This window comes from Apodemus sylvaticus, chromosome 8, assembly GCF_947179515.1.
Source record: "Apodemus sylvaticus chromosome 8, mApoSyl1.1, whole genome shotgun sequence".
Classification (NCBI taxonomy): Eukaryota; Metazoa; Chordata; class Mammalia; order Rodentia; family Muridae; genus Apodemus; species Apodemus sylvaticus.
In genome coordinates this window covers 64,459,197-64,478,107 of record NC_067479.1, presented here as the reverse complement: position 1 = coordinate 64,478,107, position 18,911 = coordinate 64,459,197, and the positions used below count along the sequence as shown (strand labels likewise).

The window sequence follows — 18,911 nt, the reverse complement described above, 5'->3', positions numbered from 1 at the left end:
CTCCAATTAATGTCCACTACAGTTTTCCTATTTATAATCTCTGTACTCCCAGAAGAGGGTGTTTATACAGTTATATAGTTGTTGAGAAGAATCAAGAGCTCAGATAATCTAGAAGCAATTTATTGTGAACAATCTCAAACATGCAGAACCCAATAGTGCCATCATCAGTACCCATTTAATGTCACCAGCTGTTAGTTGTAACTCGTTCACTTTGTATAGGTTCCTTTTATCTGGAGAAATTCTTGGGGGCTTCTGTGAAATTGAGTGTTTCAGTAAGCCTGGATTTGCTTTTGTTCCTGTGTTGCCTGAGGACAGTATGAGGTAGGACACTGGAGACATTTTTTAGATGATGCAATTAGATTTTGCACTGATCGCCTCTTTTTAAAGAAATCTCGTTTTACAGGTTTCCTTTCCGGCAGCTTTTCACAGGGTGGGATTTATTGTCGTTTACCAGCACACTTCAAGGCCACCCTTGATTATCCCTCACCAGCACACTTCATGATCATCCTTGAGACCTCCATCTAAGCATACTGACCAGAAACTTTCCTTTTACTTCTGTATTCAAACCAGCGTGCCTTAGGTTAAGTGGGTACCGGGGGCCTTCAGTCTAACAGGCGCTCTTAGGGCTAAAACTCGGAGGTAAATTATTAAAAACCTTTCTATTGCTTTGGGTTTGGGTTCTGTAGTTGCTCACTCATGAACATGTTGGCAGGGTTGGATGGTTTGTTTGGTTTTGGTTTTTAGGCACACACTCCTCCTTTCCTGGTATTGATGACTTCTGACAGGTCTTCCTCTGTCACGTTGCTTCAACTCACTGAGCTTTCCAAATATTTCTCTCTTGGAAGAGTGATTTGACTTTGTGTTTGTTTTGTGTTGACTGTGTTTTCTTGTTTTTAAAATACGGGTTACTAAACCTGTTACATACAGTAAGCTTGTAGGTTAGAACAATTCCTTCTTCCTTCCTGACCTCAGTTGTTACTACTGTCAGAGTCAGCATTTGGAAACATCCCCTGTCATGATCAACCATGGTTCAGAAACTCTTTTTGTTCCTTCTTTCTTAGGGTATAACGTCTGATTTTTTTCAGCCCATGTTTCAGTTATATTTTAATGCTGCCCTGCTCCGGAGCGGTCAAGTGGGTTCTGTTATCCACTCTCGGCCAGGATGGCTTTGGGCCACTTGACTTGCAGTTGTATTCTGAATGCTGTGTTATTGGCAACTGTATGAAGATAGCAATTTTAGGAAGGTAGTTATTCCTCTGAGTTGTATTTATTTAGATTTTTTTTTAAGACAGAATTTCTTTTTCTATCTTTTTATTTTTTATTTATTTTATTTTTCGAGACAGGGTTTCTCTGTGTAGTCTTGGGTGTCCTGGAACTCACTCTGTAGACCAGGCTGGCCTCAAACTCAGAAATCCGCCTGCCTCTGCCTCCCAAATGCTGGGATTTAAGGCGTGCACCACCACTGCCCAGCCCAGGATTTCTCTAGCTGGACTGCAGTTTCGTACATAGACCAAGCTGGCTCTGGACTAACAGTGATCCTCCTGCCTCTACCTCCTGAGAGCAGGGATTGCAGCTGTGTGCCATTTGCTTATTTGTTTTTATTTTTTGCGACACATACCCACCTGTGTATGCTTATGTTTTAGGTGACTTTACATAGAAAACCAGCATTGTAAATCCAGCAGTACCATTTCCTTCCAGAACATTTTCATCAACGGAAAGAATCTGAGAGCAGTTGGCTCCACTTGCAGATCTGGGCCACTGACGGCCAGGACATTCTGAGTCGCTTCTCTTACTGCTCAATGTTTCATGAAGCTGCTCCGGAGCCTTCATCCCATGCCTGCCACTGTCACGGGTAACAGGAACATACTGGTCTGATGAAACAGACCGTTCCCCTGACTGTGGAGCCAGGCACAGTATTTAAACAGAGACCATTCCTCCAGGGCCGTCCAGAGCTTTCCCTCTGGGCATTGCTGAGAAGCACAAGTGAATCGCTTAGGGCCAGGTTTCCACTCTTTCTTTTGCTGTGGGACCCCTGCGAGGACAAATGACACGGCTAACAACCGGGACTCTGCCGGCCTCTGTCACAGCACTCCTGCTCCTCACTGTTTTAAAATCTGTTTATTTCCTCTTTATTTTTTGGTTTTGTTTTCCTTTTATATATTCACTTAACCTTTTGAAAGCAGGTCTCCTGTGTTACTGTATGTGATAAAATGTCAGTATTACAACATGTAAATCCAGACGTATTTTTAAGAATTAATTATAAAAATACTCAAGAAAAAATTGCAAAGTTGTCAGAGGACTCCTTGTTTCCTGAGTGACAGCCTTGCTGATTAGTGCTGACAGCTGATACCGTGTGTCCTCACAGAGATTTGCGCAGGGTACAGGGTGATCCTGGAGCTTCATTTTGCCTGAGGAGCCCCAAAGGCTTCAAATGGGGGGTTCATCTAAAGAGAAGTAATAAGCAGAAACACCACAAGCAGGAGGGTATCCAGGAAGCCAGAAGCCCAAAGCAGTGTAGGACACAGCCACAACTAATCAGACCACAGCTTGAGGGAACAGACTACATAAGACCGCAGCAAAAGGACATGGCTTGCAGACAGGGCTACTGCTTACTACCACAGCTACTCAGTAAAGCCCACGGGACTTCCTCCAGGGCCCTGACTGATAGCCAGCACTCTGGCCAGAAAACCTGCTTCTGTGTTCTGGTCCTCGCTCACATTAAAACGGCACATAATAGAAACAGAAAAAAAATAAATCTACTTACGATATTGTCCAAAAACTGGGGCTAGAAAAAGTCCTAGTCCGTATCTACTTGTCCACAGCGCTATTCCAGTTTTTAGACAGGGTGGTAGGGAAGCTCAGAAGTACTGGGCATGCTCACAGTGGTCTAGTTAGCAGAGCTAGGCCGAGGGTTTATTCCTACTCCTGTCATGGTGCTTTCTGTAGGAACCCTAACCCCGTGACCTCATTGCACGAGCACTGAAAGTTGATAGTGCAGTTGTTGTCTTCCTCTGTGTGTGCACTTGTCATATGGGTCCCTTCATCTTTATTTTTAAGATCTATTTTATCCATTTAAAAGTACTTTCAAAGCTGACAGTTGTGCCACTTGCTTGTGATTTTTGTAACTGATGTAGACTGTTAAGGTTCTCCCAGAACCTTTTTACTTCTGAGTAGGAGAGAAATGCCTCAGGTGGTTGAAATGCCTAGGGAGATTGTGTACACCTCACTGGCTCCTGTGTGACTTCAAAGGCTGATAATGTTTGTTGGGCAGTAATTCCACTGAAGCCCAGGAGCTGGGCTATAGCACACTACACGTTTTCTTCAGCCACCAACAGATGGGGCCCGTGAGAGTTGCTGCATCTGAGAACATTACCATGTCTGTGAGTCAGCAAAGCTGTGTCAGTCTTTTATAGTAGGGTCCTTGATTGGAGGAATTGACCTGTGTAGCAGAAGGGACCAGGGACGGAGTTGCACCTAACTTGAACTGCCTTTATGCACTGGAAGCTTCTGGGCACCAAAAATATATTGGGCATTGACAGAAGATCGGGATTGAGTTTATTTGCTGTGTGAGTTGAATGTGCTATTAGGAATGACACGATGATCAGAATCTAGTAAGCAAAGAGTGCTTTATTTTTTTAAGTTAATCTTTCACCTACACTTTCTCAGAATCTCTGTAGTTGTCCTTTCCATTTGGAACATTTTGTATCCTTTAAACAAATTGCTGTAAAAACTACCAAAAGACATTGACTGGCATCCCACTGCTCAAACTTTTCCTATTAGCAGATGGCTAGGGGGAGGTTGTTGGCCCGCGCATTGCTGCTGCAGTGACTAAGCTATTGGAGAGGCATTCCCTGGAAATCCAGATCTACCACACACAATGGAATTTGTTTTCTACCCCTCACCCCAAGTTACTTCAGTGATACAAAAACAATTGTCCTCAGGGAAATGAGGCTCGTTGCCATGGTAACTAATGAAGGTTGCTTCATTCTCAGGCACATTTTTAAAGCCTAGATTTCAACATGGATAGACCATTTTTTCCCCAGTAGCTTAGCAACCTGTGATACAATGTTTGTTGACACCCCTAGCCCTCCTTCTTCTCAGAAAAAAAATGAGCTTTGAGGATAGTATTTCATTGTGTGCTCATTGTGAATTTGGCGTAGTTCTTAAGCATGTTGTTGACAGTGCCTTGACTTTCTAGATCTCAAATCAGGGCACATTCTGTCTCTAAAGAGCAGTTCTTTTGCTCTTCAGTGACCTAGCCTGTGGTTTTCTTCCACACGCCTTGGCTATTGTTGGTGCTATCCAGGGGGCCGCACAGCAGCATCTCTTCTTGCTTACTGATCTCCACACTGGTCAGCCCAGCTCACACCTTACAATGAACACCAGGTAGGCCAGTCCTGCCCAGATGGAACTGTCCAAGGTAAACATCGCCTTCCATAGAAACATCACTTACCAATGAAAGGCTGCACTGTTCGCAGATACCCACAAGCAGCCAGCACCCAAGCCTGATAAAACACTTCCCAGCTGCTGAAACTCCATCCTTGTGGTTTCAGACCCTTGGCTTGCTCTCTCCCTACCCCTCTTACTCACGCTCTTGCTCTGTTAGACTGGGATTGATCAAGGCAACATGGAAATAAAAGGAAGAATAAACCAATCTCAGCAGAAGCAGAACAGTTGAAGAATACCAGTCTCTCCGTGGTAGTGGGGTCTATGGCTCAAGTGCAGGGGTTTGTGGCTTTATAGGACAGAATGGGGAACTTTTGGGAGGAAAGTTTTATCAGTGGATGTGTCCATTATAAGTACAAGGCTGAAAGAGTTCAGCAGAGGTCCTGTATGTCGGCTTTCTTCTCAGGCAGGTGATCTTAATCCCTGTGTTGAGTCCAGAGTTTCTCTGCTATCTCAGGTTCCTTGTGTTAGGTTATTAACCTTCACTGAGGGTCTGGAGATAGATTGTACATGTTAGACAGTGTTTTGCCACTCAGCAACCCCCTTCAAGTTATCCCCCCCTTTTTTTTGCCTGGTATAAGTTGAAGTTTCTGGAGGTAGGGAGGCGGGTAGAGAGAAAGCAGGGTTTGTCTTTGTACTTGAGTCATTGATAAATGTTGTGACTGGATGGTTAGAATATTGCAGATCCAGAGCCAGTTACCTGGGGACCGCTTTTACGTGTCTTTGAAAGTCTTTTACTGCCCACTTCTGTGTCTGGCCTGGTATCCTTTTCATTATCTCTTAAACCTTTGACACATATTATTTTTTGTTATGTTTTCACTAGCATATACTAATTACACATAATAGGCATCATTGTATCATTTTCATACATGTATATAATTATTTTGCCATCTCTTTTCATTGTCTCCCCCTTTCCTCTTTAAGCATCTTTAGCAGAGCATTAGCTTCCTCTAGTAAGCTAAGGATGTCATCAGCGTGTGGTTCCTGTCAGTGAATTGTGTTTGGCCTGGCTTATGGCTTTGTTTGCCCAGTAACTAATAAAAGCTCAAGTATTTACTAACAGTGTAGAACATGCTATTTGGTATAACCCAAATTCCTGTTCACAGATTGTGGCCTCTCATAATTGGCTCAGGATAAATTACCCCTTATTCCTTTGAGGAGACAGCAAACCAGTTGCTGTAGGGTAACCAGGACTTTCCCTGGCGTCCCACAAACAAACATTTGAGATTTTGCCTTTCTAAGCAGCCTCTGCAGCTCTCTGTGGCCTTTCGCTGGTCTTTCACACATAGCTGCTGCTCTCTAGGACAGATGCCCCGGCTGTCTGTCTGCTCCCTGTCAGCGGCACGCTCCCGTTGCCTCTCCACCCTGTCTGCCTAAGTTGGGCTTTGTATGCAGTCCTCCACGTTACGCAGTCCTCCATGTTACGCAGTCCTGCACGTGCTGCCATAGTCTTTAGTCCTTACCTCATTTACCATTGTTCTGTCACTTGCCACCTATCCCTGGGGCTGTGGACAGCTTCTCCCCACCCTGCAAAGAGGGCCGGGCCTTCAGCAGGGACGCTGTTTCCCTCCCCAGCACACTGACCTCAGCTGGCTTAAGTTTATCTCTGAGCTAGAGTTATTTTCCTTTCTTCTTTGCTTCTCTTCCTTCATCTCCTGCCCCGCCCATTTATTTTATGTGCATGGGTATCTCGCCTGCATACAATGTGTGTAGCTGACAGAAGAGAGGGTGTCAGAGTCCCTAGAACAGAGTTACAAATGATTGTAAGCTATCATGTGGATGCTGGGAGTTGAACCTGCGTCCTATGCAAGAATCCCTGTTAAAAAAAAAAAAACAAAGCTAGGGCCTATGGATTTTGTTTGTTTGTTTGGTCAAAAAAAAAAAAATCCAAAAAGACAAAGCCACTTTCTTGGGTAGATTAAGCTCACAGAAAACTCACCAGAGATCCCTCTGTTTCTACCTCTGAGTGCTGAGATTGAAGGCATCAATGACCATGGCTGGCCCTCCCTATCCTTTGCCTTTGCTTCCCTTCCTTACCCTTTCATATCTTGATGCTGGGTAACTACCCAGGGCTTTGCACATTGCCCATGCAAGTACAGGATCTATATCCCTGGCCCTAGTTGATAGTCTTCTGAAAAATATTTTCAAAGAAAAAGGTTTGTATTTACTGTTAAAAACTTTTTGTTTACTTTACATTGTTTTTAAAAATATGATTTCCAGAAAAATTAAATCCTATAAGCTTTTTACAGTGGAATTTTGCTCAGGGAATTTCTACTCATCCAAATTGCACTCTGGGATGCACCTCCCTTCCCCCCTGTCCCCCCATGCCAATACAAAGTAGTCTCAAGAAGGCAGCATTTAGTGGAGAGAGGACTGTGTGAGGGCTTTCCTGAGGATTGAAAGTTAAGCTGTTGGGGAACAGACATTTCGTTAGAAATATTTATGTTTTTAGAAACAAGCCGTTTTCTGATCTTGAACCTTGCAACCGTGCTTACTTTAACTTTTAGCTTTAGTAGACTACATAGACATGCACAGGGAAGTGTTTTGTGCATGTGTGTGTGTGTGTGTATACACACATGTGCGAGCAGGTAACAGAGTACTCCTTTTCCAATGTGGATGCCTTTACTCATTATGTTTCTTGTTGGCTGTGAGTTTATACTTGACAAGCAGCAGTGTAGGGGGGGGGGCTGTTTTAGCTTACAGTTGGCTGTGATACAGTCTCTCAAGGTGTGAAGTCATGGAGGCAGGGGCTTGTGTCTGCAGCTAGGAGACAAAGGTGAATGCAGTGCTCTACTTGTTTTCTCCTTTTTATTCAGTGTGAGGCCGAGCCCATGCAGGACTGCCAGTCAACTTGACAATTAAGATTCGTCATCACACCTTTTATTTATTTGACTAATTATTCAAGTTGTGCCAGCAGTGGTTCAAAGGGTCGGGTGCTGGTGGGGAGCTTTCATTCCTTACCCGTGTGTATGTTGTTAGTGTACATTTTTCAGGAATACCTTATGTGGTTCATTTTCATTGTCAGCTCGCCTGGCTTTAGAATCACCTAGAAGACATCTGGGCGTGTCTGTATGGGCATTTACCAAGAGGTAATTTAGGAGAGGAAGATGCACTCTGTGAGAGAATGATTGCATCTCCCGTGGGGTTCTGGGTTGGATGGAAGGCACAGGAATAGGAAGCCAGATGATTACAAGCATTGTCTCTCTCTGCTTCTGTTCAGTGCTCGTGTGACCAGTCATCGTGGCTTCCTTGCTATGGTGCACTGCATCCTCCAACTGAAATAAAAGCATCAGTCAGTTGCTTCCTGAACTAGTTGATTGTAGAGACAGAAGTAACTAATGGATGCCCTGCATTAGGTTAAGGAAGACCCCTTCTACTGGTAGGTAGTCTTGGTTGTGAAAATCTGAATTTTGTCAAATGCATTCTAGTTACATCAAGGATTCTCAACCTGTGGTCTGTACAGACATTTACAAAGAGGAAGTTTAACAAAAAGACTCACCATGATTGTGAAGGATTCAGATTCATAACAGTAGCAAAATTACAATTATGAAGTAGCAATGAAAATAATTTGATAGTTGGGGGTCACCACAACATGTGGAACTCTTTGTGTTAAACGGATGCAACTAGGAAGGCTGAGAGCCACCGAGTTGGATGATGGTGGATGCTTTTCTTATTTTACTGATGAACTGCTGCATGTCTTGATTTTCTTACTGTAAATGGAATAAGTCCCATGTGGTCATGACATAGTCCTTTGGCTGTGCTGTTGAGTTTAATGTGCCAGTGTTTTGTTGAGAAACTTGGTACCTGTATTCATGATAAATATGACTTGAGATTTTCTTCTTCTTTTTTTTTTTTTTTTTGAGACTGGTTTTCTCTGGGTAGCCCTGGCTGTTCCGTAACTCACTCTGTAGACCAGGCTGGCCTCGAACTCAGAAATCCGCCTGCTTCTGCCTCCCAAGTGCTGGGATTAAAGGCATGCGCCACTACTGCCCGGCCAAACCAGATTTTTTAGAATATTTGCTTGGCTTTGGTAACATGAAGCCAGGCACTAGAGTTTGTGATGAGGTATTCTCTCTTCTTTCTGGAAATTTGAGTAGAATCCTTGTCAGTTTTCTTAGCTATTTGGTTGACCTGGTCAGCGAAGCCACTTTGGTCTTATGTCTTTCTTTACTTTGAGGTTTTTGTTGTAGCTTCTCTCTCCCATGGGCAATGATTCCATGGCCTCTGCAGTCTGCCCTACAGCTGGTATGTCTCAGAGATTACCTCATTTGCAAGCATACAGAAGTTACAATTTCTGTAGTAACCCCACTTTTCATTTCCAATTTAATTCAGTTGCCTTTCAGTTTTTTCTTAGCTTAATGAATTTCTTTAGTTTAAAATTTTACTACTTTTCTTCACCTTTATTAAAATTGGCTTGGTTTCATTGATCTCTCTTACTAGTGTTTGGTGGGGTTTTGTTGTTTTGTTTTATTTTCATTTTTTTCTGATCTATATTATTTCATTTTTCTATGAGTGTTAGGTTTACTTTTTCTGGTGCCACAGACAGATCCTTAGGTTATTGGCTTATGTGTCTGGCATAGACATTGAATGCCATGGTTTCCATCCACACTTTGACTTCCCCACCTAGGGTTCCTGTGCTTGCTTTCATCTCAGCTCATCGTCCGCTGTCTTCTAATTTTCCTCACAGTTCCCCCCCAGCTCACTGTGACTTTCCCACGTTCCTTCTATTGCAGATTTTAGATTCATTCCTTGGTGGCCAGACAATGGTTGTATATTGTGCATGTCAGATGTGTGTCCTACCATTGAGGGATGGTGTGCCTGTAGATCACACTGATAGATTGTGGACTTGGGACTATAACTTCCTTCTTGATCTCTGTCTAGTTGCTTTATCTGTAATTGAAAGTTATACAGGGATGCATTTTATTAGCTTGTGCTTGTCTTAATTTTTCCTTCATTTATGGGAGAGCTTTGGAAAGTATAGGTTTTAAGTTTATTAATTCTTTGAGAGTTTTGTACAACATTCGCCTACCTCTTCCCAGATTCACTCCATTTTGTCTACCCGCTGAACTTTGTGACCCCACACCCCACCGAACAAAACAAACAAAATGCTGTTAAGACCAGTTTGTGCTGCCCAAATAATGTGGTCTTCTACTGGAGCGTGGTCAGCTTCTCAGATGTGCTCTTCTAGAAAACCGTCTCTTCCTTTCCCAGTACTGGGGCTGTTTGCTTTACTGCTAGGAGTGGAATAGAATTGTGCGCCCAGCTTCCCTCCCACTCTGGGATTTGGTCCGGCTTGGTCTGGCCCAGGTTTTGTACATGCTGTCTCAGTGGCCATGAGTTCACAGTGCAGCTGTTCTGCTGGGTCCAGAAGATGTTCCCCTGTAATCACCCACCACTTCTGACTCTTACACTCTTTCTGCAATGGTCCCTGAGCTTTTGTGTGTGTGTGTGTGTGTGTGTGTGTGTGTGTGTGTGTGTGTGTGAAGTGTCTAAGTTCCTGTTAGGGTTGAGCATTCCACAGTCTGTGTTCTTTGGCCAGCTTTGGGTCTCAGTGTTAACTACCATCTATTGCAAATAGGAGCTTAGGGTTTGGAGATGGACTGATCTGGTGGTCCCTACTTGACCTTCCTTCATTTCTGAAGGGAAGGTCATCAAGGGAAGGTTGATAGTTGTTTCATTTAGCACCTCCCCTCTTTATGCCCCCTACTTCTATGAGGAGTTGTCTGGTGATACCCTATTGTAGACTTGCTTTCCTCTCCATGCCTGTAAGATTCTCCTTGGCATTTGATGGCTTGATTCTGTCTGTCTGTCAGGTCTGGTGCAGTCTGTCTTCCTTGGATGTCTTTCTCTTTCACTAAATGTGAATTTCTGTCTATTTTTTCCTGAAAAACTTGTCTGTACCTTTCTTCTGCTGGAGGTCTCCACATTTGTAAGTTGTTAACTTAAACAATGGGGGCCAGGTCTCTGAGGCCGCCTTTTGTTGTTTGTTTTGCTTTAGCCTGTTCTTTTCAGTGTCAGCTTCTCATTTGGATCCAGTCATCCCAGCTTCAGGCTTCTGCTGTCTGCTCAGACCTCCTGGCGCCTCTCCAGTTGCTTTCGATTCTCTAGTAGTTTTGTTTCAGTTACTGTGTTCTGCAGTGTTCCAATCCAGTTTCCTTATAGAATCGCCATGAGGACTATTCACAGTCCACTCTGACATTGTCATTCTAGTTTTTAAGCGTATTTTTGACAGTCTCGGTATGACCAATGGTTGCACCTCTTCCTGAATCATAGAAATTACGCAGTTTGGTTCCAGGCCCCAAAGGTGATTCATACTTTCTGTTTCATGTGTACTTTACAGTTTACTGTTGAGAACAGGTAAGAATTCTGGAAGTCAGGTTCTCTGGAATGTAACTGTCTTACTTATTTTGTGGTTCTGGGTATTCTTTGTTTGTTTATTTGTTTGTTTGTTTTCGAGACAGGGTTTCTCTGTATAGCCCTGGCTTTCCTGGAACTCACTCTGTAGATCAGGCTAGCCTCAAACTCAGAAATCCACCTGCCTCTGCCTCCCAAGTGCTGAGATTACAGGCATGCGCTACCACTGCCTGGCTTATTTTATGGTTCTTATGAGAACTGTATCTCCTATGTCTTATCATTGAAAACTCTTTTCTACTGGCTCTGAGGTCAGCCAACAATCTGGGTCCAGTGAGGAAAAGGAATGCTTCTATGCCAGTCATTTCTTTTGAAAGAATCTGCTCAGGAAGCCCTTCATCCCTGGAAGGGTTGCATTAATGAGCAGCTGTGTTCTGGCCACTCCCTGAACAGTCAGGTGAATGAGAACAGGCCTTCACCTTGTAGAGGACTTGTTTCCACCCTAGCTCCAGCAGGCTGCTTTAGGAACAAGCCATTTGCCAGGGCTACGTGCCAGGCTGGAGCCTGGATGTTGGAAGTTACTGAATGCTGGGATTCAGTGAAGTCCCCCAGCCCCCTCTTTTCTACTTCAGCACTTTTTCAGGTGCTGCAAACATTATTGAGGGGACCTCAGAGTCTGAAACTGATTTTAACAGTTCTTACCAACTCATTAGTTGATGTGGTATAGGGACTGATTTCAGAGTGTTTACCTCAATATTCTAGGATATCACTCCTGTATTGACTGTTAAATATTAAAGGTATGCTAACCCATCCATCCTCTCATGGGCTGCAGCACTTGGGAGAGAGAGGGCCCTGCTCATCACCTGGGCAGCACAGTAGGATTGGCCCTGATGCAGAGGACACAGGTGAATCAGTCCTTAGGCTAAGAGGGAGACAGAGCTGGCCCCACTACTTGTCTGCCATAAGATGGTGTGGGTGTGGGGGTGACATCCTTCCCTTCTTACTTCTTACCACCTGTGCCAGTCTGGAGAGTAGGTGAACTGAGAATGGGTGAGCTGGTCCTGTCCCTCTCCAGCTGCAGTGGGTCCAGCATCTTGCCTGGGCAGTAGAGTAGAGCTGGCCCTGGTGGAGAGGGCACAGGAGAGTTTCCCCCCCCCACACCCCAAAAGTGAGAGCATAGGAGAGCTGGCCCTGCCACTTGTTTGCTGTGAGGTGGCCAGGGTGCCAGGGTGAGGCCCTCTCCCAACTCTCCCTTGTCATCCATAGTAGTCAAAAGAAGTGGCCTGGGGTCATGAGATGTGGGTGGGGAGCTAGCCCTGCCCCCCACTGGTGAGAGTGGGAGAGCTGGCTCAGCTCTCCACCAGTTGCAGCACTTGGGAGAGTAGGCCTTGTGCCTTGACTAGGCAGCACAGTGGAGCTGGCTCTGGAGCCACCGGTGCTGGTGAGCCAGCGCCGAGGGCATGAGAGCAGAACTGCCCCACCCCCTCCTGATGGCAGCATTGGGTGCCCTGACAAGAACAGTGTTGGAGAGCATGCCCTAGTGGTGTGGATAGGTAGGGCCAGCACGCTGACCAGTTCTTCTACCACCCAGGCCAGATCTGGGGCTCTGAGTTGGCCTACCCCCAAATCTATTATCATTTGGGAGTGGTTGTGATATGTTGGGAGTAGAGTGGTCCTGTTGATCCAAGACTGCGGGGTCTCCAAGGCACAGGACAGCAATGTGATGGTGGGGAAGAGTCCTATATTGGTTGTATCCTAGGATTGAGAGACCTTGAGCCAGACAAGTGACTCGTTGCAGTGAACATTTGCAAGTGAAGGTATGTGGACAGAGGGATATACTGTGGGACACACTGTGACATACCACAGCTTCCCAGATGAAGTGTTTTCCTATGCTTTGTGAGTGTGTGTGTTTGTGTGTGTGTGTATCCATATATATGTATATCCATATATATGTATATATGTATATGGATATATACAGCGCTAAAAGATTTGGTTTCTGAGTATCACTATCTTTGAGTGATACTAGTACTGATGTTTCATGTATACCTTTTCTTCTGTTGCAGGACAGTTCGTGTTTGGTTAAAGAGGGACAGCGGACAGTACTGGCCAAGCATTTACCATGCAATGCCTTGTAAGTATTTGGTCTCCTGAGAACCCAAGTCTTTACCCCAGTGGCCCTTCCTTCCCTGTTTACTTTTTCTGTATTTTCTTCTTGAGTAACTAAGACTAAAGGTTGGGGATCTTATTAAACTGGAAAGTATCACATTAAATCACTTTCTAGTTTTCTAAGGCTCTCACTTTAGAAAGTGAGGAAATTGTTTGGAAATGGACTGTCTGTTGATAAGTTCTAATACGAGGAATGGAGAAATGACTCCGGCTGTCTAGTTACTGCAGTCCTGTCTTATCTCTAACTTTGCTTTAGCTATTCTGAAGTCTGTCCTTAGACAATTCAAAGTTCTGTTGGGTGATTACTTACGAAGTAAATTTGTCCTTGTATTATTTTTAATCCTTTTAAAAAAAATTCAGGATATTGAGCTTTGAGCATTGAGTTCTCAAGGATTTGCTGAGGCTTGAGACATTCTAATTAGAAGTGGATTCCATTTTGCCAGGACTTACCCGAGGAATTCATCCTTGTACAGATTGGTACAATGGTTGTTCCAGCCTTGATGTCATCGACATAAGCCATCAGGGCACTGGTGGACTCGAATCAAGGGCAACAGCCAATTTTCCACTCTAGGAGATCATAGAGCTGAAAGAGAAAGGGGAGGAGAGAGGAGTGGGGAGGGAGAAGAGAAGGAGAAAGGATTTTTCGGTTTGTTTTGTTAGCACAAGTTCCTCTACAGGTGAGTAACTGGCCTGTTAAGTTAGGAAATTATAGTCTAGAGATTTTATTCTTTAAAATTAATAAGATTTCTTCTATATATTTTTCTGTAAAATTGTTTAAATTTATTCTAGTAAACATCCTTTCTTTCCCTCCCTCCCTCCCTCTCTCTCTCCCTCCCTCCCTCCCTTCTTCCCTCCCTCCCTTTCTCCCTTCTTTCCTTCTTTCCTTCTTTCCTTCTTTCCTTCTTTCCTTCTTTCCTTCCTTCCTTCCTTCCTTCCTTCCTTCCTTCCTTCCTTCCTTCCTTCCTTCCTTCCTTCCTTCCTTCCTTCCTTCCTTCCTTTTATCCTTCCTTTCTGTCTGTCTTTAAGATAGAGTCTCACTATGTAGCCTTGGTCTGGAACTTGCTATGTAAACTGGTTTGGCCTTGAACCCCTTGAGCTCCATCTGCCTCTGCCTTCCCTATCTCTTATCTCCCCACTGTGTGAGTGTGTGTGTGTGTGTGTGTGTGTGTGTGTGTGTGTGTTGGGTGGGGGTGGTACTGGGAATTAAGGCCTGTGTGAGCATGCCCAGCTTCTGTTTAAATCTTAAGTAAAGATTTGGCACTGTAGAAAAATCTCTATGGTTTGTTAGGGCTCATACACCTTTGGCTGTCTGTAGTGTGTGTCTCATCCCAGATTCAGAAGTATATGAACTATGCCAAATGAAATTGAGCTCTAGGTGATTGTGTTTATGCCTCTGGCAAAAGAGGACTGTAATATTTTGTGTGTTCCTGAGTAAATGATTTATGTTTTATAATTTTTTTCATATAATATATTTTGAATGTGTTTCCCATAACTCACCCAGGATCCTCCTTATCTCCCTACCCACCCAGTTCTAAGCTCTCTCTGATTCAAGAAATAATATAACAACCCCCTCCAATGAAAATCAAAATAAACAAGTAAAACTCAGTAAGACCTTAAATGTAAAAACAAAACCAAAAGCTTCTAATACACATATGTAAAACAAGACCAAACTTGTGGAGTTCATTGTGTTAGCCTACTGCTTCTGGACATGGGCCTGCTGCAGTGTAAAATATAATATACATAAGAATAAGATAAAACAGAACTAACACATCAGAGTTGGACAAGACAAACAGAAGGAAAAGAGCCCAAGAAAAGGCACAAGAATCGGAGACCCATTCATTTGCACACTCAGAAATTCCATAAAAACAAACTGGGGACCATAATATATAGGACCTGGTGCAGACCGGAACAGGTCCTGTGCTGTGCCTGCTGCTTTAGTCTCTTTGAGTTCATAAGAACTTTGAGCATGTTGATTTAGAAGACCTTGGGTTTTTGTTTGTTTGAGTGCTTTTTGTGTTTTTTTTTGTTTTGTTTTGTTGTCTTCCATTCCTTCTGGCTCTTACATTTTTTTTTCCTGCTTCCTCTTCATCAGAGTTCCCTGAGCCTTGAGGGGAGGGATTTGATGGAGGCATCCCAGTAGGCTGAGAAGACCCCAGAGGTTTCTCACTCTCTGCACAATGTCTAGCTGTTGGTCTCTGTACTTGTTCCCATCTGCTGCAGAAGGAAGCTTCCTTGATGATGCTGAGTTAGGCACTGATCTGAGTATAACACAGGGTCATTAGGGGTCATTTTACTAAGTGTAGTACTGATCCATGAGTGTAACACAGGGTCATTAGGAGTCATTTTATCACTATTTTGTTTTTAAGACAAGTAGTATTTAATTTTACTCTCTGTTCCTGGACTGTCTATCTAGTCTCTGATTCTAAGTCACCCAAACAGTGTTGGGTATGGGTTTCATCTCATGGAGTGGGCCTTAAAAGTCAAATCGTATACTAGTTGGTTCCCAGAAGCTTTGTGCCACCATTGCCTAGCATATCTTGCAGGCAGGACACCATTGTAGATGTGGGTGACTGGCTTAGTGTCTTAAGTTTTTCTTTGGATAGCATGCCGAATATATTCCTGAACCAAATATGCTAAACCATAGGAGTGAAGGTGCTGTGTGGGCACCAGCTTGGCTTCTCCATGTTCAGTGAGCTCTGTAGGTATTACTGTTAGCCATCTTGCTGTCAGTTTATGGAGAGTAATTAATTATCTTGCCAATAGCCTGGGATTTTTGGAGATTTTTCCTTGGAACCCCTTTGGCCAATAACTGAATTAGGTGTAACCCAATCTTTGTACTGGAATCTTCTTTTAGTGACAAAAGATGGCCAGTTGGGACTATCTCCCCCATTATTTGGCAATTTTATTTAGATTGCCTTCATATTTGTATATATTTTAGGAAGCATCTACTGTCTAAGCTTTTCATACTACCCCTCAAATGGTCCTTAATTTTATCTGGTTCTTGCTGTATTCCCTCCCTCATTCCACCTTCCCTCCTCCTTCCAATTTGACTCTCTGGTTCCAGTCCTTTCTCCCCCATATCTATCTATTCTATCTCCCTTTCCTAATAAGAGCTATCTTGACCCTCTAGTTCCTTACTCTGTACTGGTCATCTTTGGTCCTATGGATTATAACCTGATTTTCATCGACTTAACAGCAAATATTCACATAGAAACATACAGCATGGTATTGGTACAAAAACATTGATTTATGGAATGGAATTGAAGATCCAGACATAAATTCACACAGATGTGGGTGCCTGTTTTTTGTTTTGTTTTGTTTTGTTTTTTTGTTTTTTTTAATAAAGAAGCCAGAAACACCACATGGGAAAAATAATAGCATCTTCAACAGTGGTCAAACTGGATGCATACATGTAAAATAGATCCGTACTTATCACTCTGTATGAAACTCAACTTCAACTGGATCTAAGGCCTCATCATAAAACCAGATACACTGAACCTGATAGACGAGAAAGTGAGGAATAGCTGTAAACTCGGTGGCACAGGAAAAGATTTTCTGAACAGAATACCATGTAAGCATCCAGATCAACAATTAATAAATGGTTCCTCATGAAACTGAGAAGCTTCTGTACTGCAAAGGACACCATCAATCAGATCAAGTGGCAGCCTACAGATCAGAAAAAGAATTTCACCTACTACACATCTGATAGAGACCAATTATTCAAAATTTATAAAGAACTCCAAACCTACATATCAAGAAAGTGATTAACCCAATTAAAAATTGGGTACAAATCTAAACAGTGGATTCTCAATACAGGAAACTCAAATGGCCGAAAAGTACTTGAAGAAATGTTTAACATCCTTAGCCATCAGGGAAATGCAAATCAAAATGACTTTAAGATTTCATTTTATACCTGCCATAATAGCTAGGACCAATAAAACAAGTGACAGCTCATGCTGACGAGGATGTAGACTAAGGGGAACATCCTCCATTGCTGGTGGGAGTGCAAATTTGTGCAGCCACTATGGAAATCAATGTGGCAGTTCCTCAGGAAGATCAGTACCAATCTACCTCAAGATCCAGTTCCACCTTAGAAAATAAGGTGTCTGCTGGGTGTATGCGCAGTATGTAGTGGGCATACACTCAGCAGACACCTTATTTTCTACCACAGGGACACTTGCTCAACCATTTTCATTCCTGTTCTATACATAATAGCCAGAAATTGAAAACAACCTAGGTGGTCCTCAACTGAAGAACGGATAAAGAAAATGCGGGTACTAGCTAGGCTGTGGTGGAACATGCCTTTAATCCTTGTACTTGGAAGACTGAGGTAGGTGGATCTCTTTGAGTTTGAGGCCAGCCTGATCTATAGAGCAAGTTCCAGGACAGCCAAGACTACATAGAGAAACCCTGTCTTGTAAATCTAAAAAGAAAAAAGGAAATGTATATTTATACAATGTAGTGGTATTAAGTTATTTTTAAAAAAACATGAAATATGTAGGTAAATGGGTGGAGCTAGAAAAAAATAATCCTGAGTAATTTAACCCAGACCTAGAAAGACATACATGATATGTATTCAGTTATATATGTAGATGCTAGCTCTTAAGGCTATGATTTAAAAAAAAAAAACTAAATAAAGCAAACCATTTTCTGTGATTTTGACTTGGTTTTCTTCCTCTTCTTTCATACCTATGGTCTTCTCATAGTGACCCTGATTTCCTGTATGTTTTGGGTCTACATATATATGTGTGTGTGTATATATATGTATATGTAGATATACAAGAAAAGACAAATATTTTCTTTGTCTTTTCTTCTGTGTTGTCTTTAGCATGCTAAGTTGTCTCTCCCATGTCTTGTAATCCCTTGAGATTTACTTCTGAAATTTTTTTACTTCCTGTATTTTTCATTTTCATTTGGGTTTCCTTAATGATTCTATTTCTTTGTTAAATTCTACCTCTATGTCTTGGACTGTTATCATTATGTTTTTCAACTGTTTGTATTTTTATGATCTTCATTAAGGCATTATTTGTATCCTCTTCAAGGTACTTGACCATATTCATAACTGATACTTTGAAGTCCTTATCTTGTGCTTCAGCTAAATTGCTTTTCTCAGGGCCTGTAACAGTGTGGTTGCTGCCTTCTGGAAGAGGCATGTCGTCAAGGCTTTTCATGTATGTGTTTCTGCGCTGAGATGTAGGCACTGGAGTTACAGTGTTTGAAGTTATGATATTTCTGGTATTGATATCTGGTGTCTTCTTTGTTGGGTGGGCGTTTGGGTCTGAATCAAGAGGCAGAGTCTCCAGGTGATAGAGGGGAGCTGGATATAGATGGGGCTTCAGTGGGTAGGCTGCAGCATGACTAAGAACCAGTGTGGAGACCAGGAGGAAGGATGGGTAATAAAGGCTGCCTTCCTGAGTCCCAGCCTAGTGTGGCCACTGGGGCTCCTGAGACCTACAGACTGTTGCTATGGCAGGCATGATGTTTGGGAGCCTGGGGAAAAAGGAAAAATTCTGATTTTTTTCTTCTCCAACTTTAAGTATAATAGCCTGTCTTTGCCCTGGTCTTCCTGTTCATCAAACTTGACACATAGCTGCCAAGAAGTGTGTGTGTGTGTGGGGGGGGATCTGTAACTGAACAGGGATTTGTAGCTCCCAGGGTTGGGCAGAACAAGCAGCAGAGACACCTGGGCAGTGTGTCATAGTTACTGAATAAACACCTGTGTAATGGTGGAGTCTGTCTGTCTTAGGGTTTTACTGCTGTGAACAGACACCGTGACCAAGGCAACTTTTATAAAGGACAACATTTAATTAGTGCTGACTTACAGGTTAGAGGTTCAGTCTATTATCATCAAGGCAGGAACATGATAGCATCCAGGCAGGTACGGAATGGGAGGAGCTTAGAGTTGTACATCTTCATCTGAAGGCTGCTAGCAGAATACTGGCTCCCAG

General features: G+C 43.1%; 1 protein-coding gene across 1 annotated transcript in view; it reads left to right on the top strand.

The window, feature by feature from the left end:
- Wdfy2 (WD repeat and FYVE domain containing 2) overlaps nt 1-18,911 on the top strand; it is a 126,508-nt gene that overhangs the window by 40,590 nt on the left and 67,007 nt on the right. Inside the window, exon 2 of the mRNA XM_052191237.1 lies at nt 12,861-12,928. Within this exon, the coding sequence (XP_052047197.1) occupies nt 12,861-12,928 (68 nt within the window). The remainder of the gene's footprint in view (nt 1-12,860; nt 12,929-18,911) is intronic.